At 35.6% G+C, this 12,296-nt stretch overlaps 1 protein-coding gene across 1 annotated transcript in view; it reads left to right on the forward strand.

The window, feature by feature from the left end:
• ASPM (assembly factor for spindle microtubules) overlaps positions 1 to 12,296 on the forward strand; it is a gene marked incomplete at both ends in the record, with an annotated part of 30,270 nt that overhangs the window by 2,274 nt on the left and 15,700 nt on the right. The window contains 15 exons of the mRNA XM_082312198.1: positions 251 to 1,610; positions 3,586 to 3,687; positions 4,444 to 4,590; positions 5,429 to 5,674; positions 5,831 to 5,898; positions 6,446 to 6,587; positions 6,666 to 6,796; positions 7,491 to 7,666; positions 7,767 to 7,912; positions 7,991 to 8,076; positions 9,414 to 9,635; positions 10,529 to 10,745; positions 10,832 to 10,977; positions 11,080 to 11,208; positions 11,967 to 12,161. Of these exons, the coding sequence (XP_082168324.1) occupies positions 251 to 1,610; positions 3,586 to 3,687; positions 4,444 to 4,590; positions 5,429 to 5,674; positions 5,831 to 5,898; positions 6,446 to 6,587; positions 6,666 to 6,796; positions 7,491 to 7,666; positions 7,767 to 7,912; positions 7,991 to 8,076; positions 9,414 to 9,635; positions 10,529 to 10,745; positions 10,832 to 10,977; positions 11,080 to 11,208; positions 11,967 to 12,161 (3,513 nt within the window). The remainder of the gene's footprint in view (positions 1 to 250; positions 1,611 to 3,585; positions 3,688 to 4,443; positions 4,591 to 5,428; positions 5,675 to 5,830; positions 5,899 to 6,445; positions 6,588 to 6,665; positions 6,797 to 7,490; positions 7,667 to 7,766; positions 7,913 to 7,990; positions 8,077 to 9,413; positions 9,636 to 10,528; positions 10,746 to 10,831; positions 10,978 to 11,079; positions 11,209 to 11,966; positions 12,162 to 12,296) is intronic.

Below are 12,296 nucleotides of genomic sequence, written 5' to 3' on the forward strand. Positions count from 1 at the left end.
CATTGTCTTCAAAATTTTTTCATCTGGATTGGAAAGTACATACTGGTGCATTACAGCTTAGACAATAAAACTAAAACATGACAAAAAAAGATGGTTTTGAGCCTGGAAGTAACTTCTGGTGAATTTTGGACTAGGTGTTCTTTTTATAGTATTTTTAGACTTTGAATGAATACATTAATAATGTTCATTTTTACACATAAAAGTATGTAGAAAGTCAGCATACTAACTTTTATTTATGGTTCTTTTTCAGAAGAGTCTTTGGGATACTATAAAAAAGAAAAACTCTTCAGAAACATCTGTTTCAATCAAAGTTAAAAAAAGTAATTTGAAAGTTAAAAATGTTAATAAAACCTTTCAAGTTTCCCAGAAGGTGGATAGAATTAGAAGCCCACTTCAGCCATGTGAAAATCAGAACACAATGCAAAATAGTATATCCCCAGGAAATGACTCTCTTGTTGGCTCAGAAAATAAATTGCTTATATCGCCTATTGAACCAATGTTAGAGGAACATCGTAATACTGTTTGCACACCACTTTCAATGAGAAGATCTACTACATTCTCAGATATTGCTGCCACTGTAAATGAGGACTTACTGCCTGAAATAAACAGCTGTAATGTCAAGAAATTTGTTGATGGGCACAATGAATTAAAATCTGAAAGTGCATACAGTTCTACTGGATTAGCACAACTGCCAATTACAAACAATGAAGTAATTCTTAATTGTACACTCTCACCAGTTTGCACTCCAGAACACTCAGCATCTGTGCCTGTTTTAAGTACAAGGAGAATTTTAAGTCCAGATTCTTTTGTAAATGACAGTTATCAAATGGATATAGATATAATAGAGCAGCCTGTTCCAATTCTGTCACCTGATCAATTTGTGAAAGACAGCTTGTCGGATAAGCAATCAAAGACTCCCAAACTTGAGGCAGCTTTAATATCATCTGCTACGGAGACTTATGTGGTGAAGAAATTCCTACCCTCAAAATGGAAAAGAAATGGAGACAAAGAGACAAAGACACATGTTCCTATAGAACACAACTTAAATGAAGTCTTAGAGATGCATAATGTAGAATCTCAGGTACTTCATTATGACAAACCCAAAGAAAATCACTTCAGTTTTGCTTCTACAGAGGAACTTCAGACTTACAATTCTTCTCAGAGAGACCAACCGAAAAAGCGTCCAGTTCTTTCTGCCACTGTCATCAAAAATAAGCCTGAAGCTGCTGAAGAGAAAAGAATGGAAACCCTCCAGCCAAAATCTAAAAAATGCCTTAGTAAAGCAATAATGGAATGTGCTAATGTGGTGCCTGTACATACAAAAGCAGAAATATCTAAACGCCTTCCAGGTATAGGTCCCATTTCAGCTGAAAATAAGTATCACGATGACAAAGTAAATTCATCTCCTACTGGATCAGCTTCTTTGGGTCGTAAGAGGAAAAGTGAAATATATGCAGAAAATAGTAGAATTACAGCTCCGGTGTATGTGGAAGAAGTGGAAAGAAAAAGAACTCTTACATTTAGTGTGGACAATGAAACACATGCTACTATGAGACCATCAGCCTTCAAACCTGCAAACCGAGGGAGAGTAGGGCAGAGAAAGAAAGCTGGTGAGCAGTACTTCCTTCATTTACCGCTTTCTGAAAGATGCCTTTGATTATGAAATTTGTATAGCAAACTGAACTGTCTACCAACAGTCAGGAATATTTCCTATCTCTAAAATGTGGGCCTTTGCAATTTGTTAGATATTATCTGCATTTTAAAAATTTGAAAACTAGGTCAGAGTTTTGGTTCTGTAAATGGCTTCAAATTTACTTTATTCTTTTGTAAAGCTTGTTAATGACAGTAACAGGAAGACTGTCTGGCAGTTCTGGAGCAGAGCCCTTGTTACGTAATTCAAATTTACTAGAAACTTACTGCACAAGATTTCTGTCATATATACACTCACCATTGTGAATATTTGACTCCGTTGCTGTTGTCATGTGTTTTCAAATATGTAGTTCCCAAGTCTTGTTCACACTGCCTGCTTTTTACTGTCTGTAATTAGCTTGTTGTCAGCCTTGTGTAGACCTGTCTGCCTTTATAGTTTGCCAATACTTTCTTTCTTGAAGATCGGAAGAAGCCAACTTCTTGTATTTCAATGTATTTTGGATTCTCTAAGTGTTCCATTCCCAAATATGCTCTGGAATAGAAAAAGAATGAGGGTCTGTAACTGAAAGAAACATTTAATTTGCAGAATCTTCATGGAGTCCTTGCAATGTAACTAACAGGGAAAAATTCATCGTGATTTTCAGGTCAAAATAACATATGCTGCTTTCTTCAGTTCAAATGATCTGTTCTGTGATCTAGATTTTATTTGGGGCTTTCAGTAACACACTTTGATTTCAGGCTTTTTAAGATAGTCTACATAAAAACATAACACGCTAACAGTGCTAGTGTGCAGCAGGAAAAGCTGTGTTATCTACCAGGCTATTTCTGTTCATCCATTAGGGTAAGGATAGGTGGCTGGATAAGGAAGTATTCTGTGAGCCCAGAATGACTTTGCTGTCTCTTAATCCTAGTTGTAAAACACAAAAATGATGACAGCTTTGAGTTACGTTCTTCTTGACAATTTTTCTTGAGAAATATAGCCTGCTATACTTTTAATAGCATAGGCGTTGTCTCTAGACTTCACAAAGAAAAATATTTCACTACTAAAAGTTAACTTTGAAAGGCCTATCATTAATTTAATCCATTTGAGGTCCAACTTTATTAAAAATTAGCAGAATTTACTTAAAATTTATTAGAAGTGCATGAGAGAGTTGAATGACTTCTTCACTTCTCTAGAAGTGAACGTTCTATGAAAAATGCTACTTCAGCTGAGCAGGAGAGTGCAACCTGTAATTTATGATCTCTATCTTTTTTTGTTTCTGTGGTACCGTCTTGTCAGGGGTGTCAGGCAGCAACTGTAGTCCATCTGCAACAGCATACTTTTTTAATCCTTCATTTGGTGTCAACGTAACAAAATGATTACACTAAAAGTTTGTATTTTTACATGTTGAGAGTTCAGAAAGCCTAGATCTGCATTTTTTCCTTGTGTTTTATTTAAGTCCTTCTACCACTATGTAGTGGATAATACTTATTAGCTGGTGCCTTGATGCTTAAACTAACACAAGTCAGGCTGCTCTGAAATAAGTATCAATGTAGCATACAATCTAACTGGGAAGAGGCGAGTCAAGCCCTAAAAAGTCATACCTCTTACCCCAGGTGCTTATAGAATACACACTTTCCCATGTTCTAATGAATGTTTTTACCAATTAGCTTAGTGTTTCTAGCCAAATGATAATGAATTGCAAGCAATACATTTCCTTAGTGCATGGAAGAACTGTGAAATACAACAGCACTTATTTACTCTTAACTATTTTTCCCTTTTAACTGTAGTCAAAATGGTTTGCTTAACTTTTTCCTTCAGCATGAGGTTATTGTTATTTTGTATGGGTTCACGGGGAGTTACTCTAGTTCCATGCTTTATAAGTGGTATGAACCTTAATACGTTAACTTTCACTGACGTATTTGTTGTTGATATTTGTGTGTAAATGCTTGCAGGTTCTTCACTTCAGAAAGCATCTAAAACTACCAACAGAATTAGTAAACCTATCCCTGGATTGGCTCAGTCTCACCTGACGTTTGTGAAACCACTGAAAACAGGTAGGCAGACTTCTGGTATTTAGTAAAACAGTATATGCTGAACTGAATGTCACAATTGCTGTACTGGTAGTGATTGGTAAGACCCAACTGGTTAGAGCTGAGATGAAATAGAAGATTGTACCTACAATGAATCAATATTTAGTAGAAAAATATATGTAATCTTTCATGTTCCATTTTGACTTCTCATAAGAAGATGGGTTGCAACACGTGGCCAACTGAAGGTAAATGTTACTTTCCTCCAGTTTTGCCTGTAAGTGTAAAAGCTACATTACAGATATGTTCCCAGCTGTCCGATGGTTATCAGTGAAATGGCCTTTCTATATCTGATGACATTTTAATACAACAACAGAATACTTAGGAAGAGAAAACTTCTTACCAAAAAGATACTGATTTTGCAGAGCTAATAATACTAAGTTGATCTGATCAGAAAAATGCATCTCTGAAATGGTTCTTCCTGGATGTAATCCAGCACAACTTGGTTTTGTCCCAAGATGTGCATTGCAAAAGGCCTGGGTTCTAGAAATCTTGTCTTTGTTCTAGTGCTTTAATAACTTAATCCATGTTTTGTGGCTGAAATTTATTTAATGGTGGCTGATCTGCGGGTCACTGAAGATTCTAACAATCTGCTTTTTTCTGCTATAATGCAGAAAAATGGAGTGTCAAATGTTAATCCTTTCCACAATTAAATGTATATTGGTTATCAAACATTTCAAGAACTGCAGACACTTACGTTTTTTGTTTGTTTGTTTTAAATAGTCATCCCTAGGCACCCAATGCCTTTTGCTGCTAAAAACATGTTTTATGATGAACGTTGGAAGGAGAAGCAGCAACGAGGTTTCACCTGGTGGTTAAATTTTGTACTTACCCCTGATGACTTCAGTGTGAAAACAAACACCTCACAAGGTAAGAGTACAAGAATTTTCACTTTGTCTTTTAATTTTCTTAAACATTACATAAGGTACTTTATTAATATTAATGAATAGTAAGTAGTACTAGCTTAACACCAGTCCCAATTTGTCACTTTAGTTTGTGTAATATTAAGCTCTTTGGTGGGAGTAGATTTTTGGTTTTTAATTTTTATGTATCACCTGTGTTTCCCTTTCCAGCCTTTGACTTAATACTGTGATAATCATAAACCAAATATTTGGTAATGTGTTTCAGTGGCAGTTATGCTATAGACAATATGGAATATGCTAAACCGAAAGCAGTTCTCACATTGGAGACAGTGCTGTCCATCCCAGCAGAATGTTATAACAACCTAACCCTTTCAGAGTCATATTTTCCCCTTGTGGTAAGTGTGGATGGCACACTTGCTCACACCAAGCACAGCATACCACACACCTGAATGGGGAGTGTGCTCTGTAACAAGAAATACACACTGTTATCATGTGGCTGCAGCAGTCCTCAGTGGGTATTGAGCGGGGAATCCCCACCTGCTGAAAAACTTTTTCCTCTATCTTTAGCTTCAATCTAAAAAAACTGAAGATGGTACAATTGATCTTAAAACTGAATTCCTAGCACTGCTTGCTTATGAAATAAGCATTTTTATATTAAATGTTTGACTAATATAGATGTAGTTGACAATATATGTTTAATACAACAGCTGATAAGCTTCCTGAGGGATAAAACGATTAGCAGAAGGAAAATAGCAAAATGTGAACTTAGAAAGGAAAAAAATAAATGAGGTGGGCAAAGCTACCTTTGAGATGTAAATGCATACTTCTTGTGTGTGTTTAAACAGTAAATGCAGCTGCTCTTATCTTGGAAGAAGAGAACCATCATAAAACCAGTGTTCCTAAAGCACCAACGAAAGATGAAGCATCTCTAAAAGCTTATACGGCTCATCGTAAGCTGAATAAGTTACGACGTGATGCTTGCCGTTTGTTTACATCTGAAACAATGGTTAAAGCTATTAAGAAGCTGGAGGTTGAGATTGAAACTAGACGTTTGCTAGTTCGTAGAGACAGACACCTCTGGAAAGATGTAGGTAAGAATACTAAAACTTTGCATCCTCTCTTTTCTTGTAAGTGAAAAAAGGATTATTCACACACTAAGTTGATTTAATCTAAAATCATTTGATAGAAATTTTTGCTATAATATGAAGTGTTTGCTGGATGTAATATTACAAGATGCTGTCTTGCAGGAGAGAGGCAGAAAGTCCTTAACTGGCTTTTATCTTACAACCCTTTGTGGCTGCGTATAGGTCTGGAGGTAAGTGCAGAATTTATGGTCTATAATCAAAGTTTAAAGGACATCTAGCAATTTGTTTTAGTAGGGGATGTTTCGGGTTTCTTTGTATTTTCTCTTTTACTAATTCAGGTAGGTTCAATTCAGTTGTAGCATGTTTATATTTCTTTTAAATTGTTACAACAGACTTGCTTTAAAAAAGTGCTTACCTTATTAAAAAGGAAAATATTTAATCAAGGAAAGTGGAACTTAACTCTGTCACCAATAACACAAAAGCAGTTTCCTATCAATTTCACTCTTTAGTAAACTGGATAAAAATGCAGTTGTCTTAAGGCAGTTCCTGATTGATTCCTCAGATGCAGATGATCATACATGTTTTGATATGAGACTGGATCTTCTGAATTTTTCTTTGGTTTTATCCTTCAGTGACTGATTTGTAAAACTGATTGATTTTTAGAGACTAATTACCATTTACTAATTCAGAATTTCAGTAATGTATGTTATTCAAAAACCCTCATAGTATTTAAGGTAATTTTTAACGGTTCTGCTTTTTCCCCTCCTTTCATATTAGACTGTTTATGGAGAACTGATAGCTTTGGAGAGTAATAGTGATGTTATGGGTTTAGCAATATTTATCCTTAATCGCTTGCTTTGGAACCCTGACATTGCAGCTGAATACAGACATCCCACTGTGCCTCACCTTTACCGAGAAGGTAACTACTACTTCCAGAAACAGTTTATTTGTAGCACTTAACTTTTGAACTATCACTTAATGGGTTCTGTCTTTTTAGGTCATGAAGAAGCTCTGTCAAAATTCACACTGAAAAAATTGCTGCTGTTAGTTTGCTTTCTGGATTGTGCCAAACGGTCCAGAATGATTGACCATGACCCTTGCCTCTTTTGTAAGGATGCAGAGTTCAAGGTAAGAGAGCTGTGATTTGATGTCTCCCTCCAATACTGTCCTAAGACTCAATATAGAAATTTTTTTTTATCTGACTGTGTACTTTTCTTTAACAAGTCTTGGCTGTTTAGCCTTTTGCATGAACATTCTCAACACATCTCATGGTCATGTAAAGGAATTCCCAAGAAAATTTTGAGGTGCTGGTCCTGTAGGAAGGACTCCATTATCTTGTGTTATCTGGCTTCCCTCTCTAAGGTTAAGCTTCTACATTGTTTTTAAATATCACTCTAGCATATTGCAGCTGATCTTAAACTGTAAGTCAGTTTGGTCTTTTCTGTTTGTTTTTTTCTGTTATTTTGCTGTGATAAGAAAGACTATGCAACATCTGTCATACAAAGGCTTTGATTAACAAATATGTTCAAATAAAATCACTTTTCTTGGGTTTGTATTATGTAGACAGACAGACTGAGAAAAAAGTATTCTTGAATTTGGTGGTGCTTTCAGTGACGTGGTAGCCAGGTACAATGAAAATTAAAGCTGTGTGAACTGGCTAAAATTAATTTTTTTAAAAAATTATCATTTTAAGTATTAGGCAAGGGCATATGGAATGCAATTTGGGGGACAAGGGATGAAAATTGTATTCTGCTTGATGAATATTGCAGTGTTGTCTTCCCTTTTTTTTTTTTTTTTTTTTCCCCTTTCTTTCTTCTTTTAGGCTAGCAAAGACCTTCTGCTTGCATTTTCACGGGACTTCCTGAGTGGTGAAGGTGACCTTTCCCGCCATCTTGGTTTCTTAGGACTACCTGTCAGTCACATTCAAACTCCACTTGATGAATTTGATTTTGCTGTAACGAATCTGGCTGTGGACTTACAATGTGGCATTCGTCTTGTGTGCGTTGATACAGAATTATTTTGAACTATTTGTTTTCTTTTATGTAATACTTAATATGAGCTCAGCTAAGGTATTAAACTGTGAAATTCCATTTGTTAGGAGAACAATGGAACTTCTCACCAAAAACTGGAATCTTTCAAAGCAACTGAGAGTTCCTGCAATAAGTCGTCTACAGAAGATGCATAATGTTGACATTGTTCTTAACGTGCTTAAAGAGCGAGGAATTCACTTGAAAGATGAAAGTGGTAAGGCCTAGAAATCTGGGTTATTCGAAGTGCATTTGAGGACTAGTACACACTTTAATTCCTTGTTTTATTTGATAGGTGCTTCAATTGACGCCAGGGATATTGTGGATAGACACAGAGAACGAACGTTAGCACTCCTGTGGAAAATTGTCTTTGCCTTCCAGGTACTATTCAATTACTTATTTTGTTTGTTTGCTACTAGTTACAAATGGGTGATAATGAAAACACCAGTCTTTCAGGAATATTTGTTTTCTGTGAAAGCCTCTACTAATCAAGTTTTCGACTGTGAAATGATCTGCTTTGTAGATTCAAAGTGCCGTGCAAACTTTACCTAAATCTGCTAACTGTTCCCTAATGATACAGTTTAGATAATACTTTATCTGTGCTTTTTTTTATATACATTCATAAAGGTTATTGGAAAAAACTTAACTTTTGAGTTTATGCTATATGCCAACAGAATTGATAATTAAAAGTAAAATAATGTTGGTCTCAAAATGCTGGTAAGCTCTTACTAACTGAAAAGGACATTTTGAGGTTATGCTGATAGACAATTCTAGAGTAAGCTCTGAAGCTATAGTTCTACTTTTTTCCATTTGTCCAAGACAGTCAATTTGAAGAAACATTCTTTAAATAAGATTGAAGTTTTCTTAGGCATTACTGAAATAGCATTTCAAAGCCACTGGAAAAAATTGGTAGAGGAAGCAAAAATAGTTTTCTTAAGACTGTTTCAGGAGTTAAATTGAGTTGGATAGTCTTTTGAAAATAAGGATCCAGCTGACAAATCCAGTTGGAAGGAACATAAAGTATGAAAGGTAAAATAATACAAATTGAGGTGGAATTTCACCAAAGCAAGAATTTCAAAGACTGTAGCCACAGATCTATCAGAGAGCCAGAAGAACATAATAAAAATCAAATGTAACTATTATCTTACTTAAGTATTGTTGGAGTATTGAGTAGTTAACTTCCTGCAGTTAGTTCTATATGCATGTGTCACAGTTGCATTGCCTTTGATTAAAGAAATAATTTCAGTGAGCAGTGACTTTATCCAAGCCCTGTGGGTATGCTACTTGTTCTCCAAATCTTCTCACACCAGCTCAGGTCCTCTCAGAATCCCTTAAATGAGGAGGAGTGGTACATAGACTCAGTAGAAATGCAGGCGAGACTCTGAATTCAGTAGTTTCCTCTGAAGTATGGTGAAATTACAGAGGCTGTTTCAGGGAATTTCCCTGTTTCCCCCAACTATTGACTAATGAAGTAACCGTTTTACACAGAACAGCGGGAATGTGGGTTTAGGTTATCTGAAGCAGTTGGTAGTGAACACTGCCATCTATGCTGGCAAGTCCAGGTTATCCACTACTGATTCAGTGTGGCAGGTACTGCTAAGCAGTGAGAGTAGTTTCTCTTTAAAATGCTGTATCTAAACCCTCTGCATCCAGCTGCTATAACGCATGACACGTCAGACTGTTGATGACATAAAATCTTTTTTCTTCCTTCCTAATAGGTGGATGTTTTTCTTAATGTGGAACAGTTAAAAGAAGAAATTGAGTTTTTAAAGAATGCACACAAAAGAAAAATGCAACTGGGTGCTCTCAAGACTTTTCCAAACTCTTGTACAAGAGTACAAGAAGATAATATTAGTAACTCCTCACCTGACAGTTACAGTGAAAATGTGAAGCTGCTGATGGCATGGGTAAATGCTGTTTGTGGATTTTACAATACCAAGGTAAATAGTTTTGTGTACATTTCAGCAAATACATCCTTTGCTGTTATAAGAATGCTTATTCTTTATAGAGCACAAATCTTCAAACTAGCAAATATGTAGTAGCAGCCAATGGTAATTAGTTTTAAATATCCTGGACTTTGTTTAAATCTGATTTGAAATAACTGTCTTTCTGTGGGTTTAGCCGCAGCTCTCCTTTTAAACAAATTTGAGCAAAAGGATCTCCCCTTCCAGTTAGTCTTATACATAAAAATGCCTTTTAAAAGTATAACATTTTTACTGGAATAAGGGGTTGTTTATTTTTAATGAGCATTCATCCTAAAAGTATTTGTGCATAAAATTTTCACCATTTTAGGAACTGTGAGAATTAAACTAATGTTTGGGGTAAGGGGAATTCCTTTCCTCAGAGATGTTTGTTTAGAAAGGACATGTTGTTTGTTCCTTCCAAGAAGAGAAGCCCTGTTCAGAGACTTGTCTCTGGTCAGAATACAGTCACACCTGTTATTTTTTTCTGAAGGGCAGGACAGAGTGCTTAAGACTGATGCAAGTTCAGACCTTATTTCTTCACTGAATACCTAGTGTAAACATATCTATAGAAGTTTCTTGGGAATCCTTCTGTAGAAAGATTGCTTTCTTTTTGGTTTCTTAAATGTTTCCTTTGGAGATTCACTGTATAGTGATTCACACATCTTTGTTTCTGGGTTCTCACAGCAGTATGTCACTGTACAGTGAATGTTCAAAGGAAGCACTAGTTTCATAAATTTTTTTTTTTGTTAAAAAAAAAATTGCACTTGGTCACTTTCAAAGGTACAAGATAAATTCTATATCCAGTTTATACCAATTAACTGGTAACAAAAATTCAGGGAACTTTTATCTTACTGTATTTTATTTAACAGGTGGAAAATTTCACAGTGTGTTTCTCAGATGGTAGAGTATTATGTTATTTGATTCATCATTATCATCCATGTTACGTGCCTTTGGAAGCTGTGTGCCAACGTACAACTCAAACAGTAGAATGCTCAAGAACTCGTACAGTGGGACTAAACTCTACCTCCTCATCCTCTTCAGAATCTGATACTTCTCTAAATGTTGTGGAAGGAATATTTGACCAAAGTGAGTTATTTGATACACAGAAATTCATGTTAAATCTATTTCTTCTAGGCACAATTTGATTTGACAAACATTTTCTCTTTGCAAAGCTGTAACTGCCTCAGACCTATGCAAGGAACTCTTGGACAATGAAAGGAAAAACTTCCAGCTGATCAATGCTGCAGTTTCTGACCTAGGTGGAATACCAGCAATGATTCATCACTCAGACATGTCTAATACAATTCCTGATGAGAAGGTAAGATGCCTTTAAAGTTGATGTAAACCTGTTCTGTGCTCGTGTGAACATGTCCTTCTCTTCCATATAGCCCTTAACTTGCTGTGTTCTGTGTTTATATAGGTTGTTATTACCTACGTATCATTTCTGTGTTCGCGGCTTCTAGATCTTCGGAAAGAAACTCGAGCTGCTCGATTAATTCAGTCTGCTTGGAGGAATTACAGGCTGAAAAGGGAGCTGAAACTTTCTCAGGTACTCTTTGCCTGTGCAATATTCATAGTTTTGACTTTGAGAAATACTAAATAAAGAATATAAGTTCACTGTTTGGAATATACAGGTTTACTAGAGTAATATTGGCATTTAAATTAATGAGTACCATTTTCATTATCAAAATATATGTCCTCTTTTGTGTAATCTACTAAACACTTTTGTTTAAGACTATTCTGAAATAATTACATTTGTTTAAAGGCTACTGTTCTTTTGTGTTCTGTCTAGAGTAGGTTACCCCTTAAGCCCTTTTCCCAATATTTCAAATATAAAATTGTTGCACTGCCTCCTTAAAACAAAAAGAGAGTAGTTAATTTTTGATTCCTATTAATGTCTACAAGATGAATAGATTAATTAAACTTCTGCATGGATTTAATATTTTTGTTCAGGAGCTAAGCTTCACCAGTATTTTGAGTTGGGTCTTATGTGTTCTGATATTTTGTTTCTTGCTTTTCTGGTAGTTATACCAGATCTTGTGATGGTTTTAAAACTATGATACCATTAAGGTTGATAAATGCCGCCACTGTGTCTAACTGAGATACATATTATTTGATGTTGGAACGGTGTTCAGCTGAAATATTCTAAGAATCTGTGGTGTAGAAGGTGTAGATGTTCTATTTATTTAGGTGTTTTTCATCAACAAGCCTAATTCTTGAGATTTCTTTAGATAGCTATTTTAATACATCACAAGTTTCAGTGAGATTTCCAATCCTAACTGTTCAGTGGAAATTCACCCTGTGTAGGAAAGAGACAGAGCTGCTCGGATAATTCAAAAATCTGCAATAAACTTCTTGTCTCGTCGATGCATCCTGAAGAAAGTGAATGCAGCAGTTTTGATCCAGAAGCATTGGAGAAGATACTTAGCCAGGATGATTTTTTTAAATCTGAAAAAGACAAAACTGGAGGAAGCGAGAAATAAATCTGCCACAGTCATTCAGGTAATATGATCTAAAGTGAGATTACAGAGCAAGGACACCTTCTGAAACCTGTAAAAAAAAAAAAAAAAAAAAAAAGGCTTGCTCCTTAGGGTCATTTGTTCTGCTTGCAGCAACTGCTGTCAGCATCAAAATACA

Source organism: Platalea leucorodia, assembly GCF_965183815.1.
Source record: "Platalea leucorodia genome assembly, chromosome: 5".
Taxonomy (NCBI): Eukaryota; Metazoa; Chordata; class Aves; order Pelecaniformes; family Threskiornithidae; genus Platalea; species Platalea leucorodia.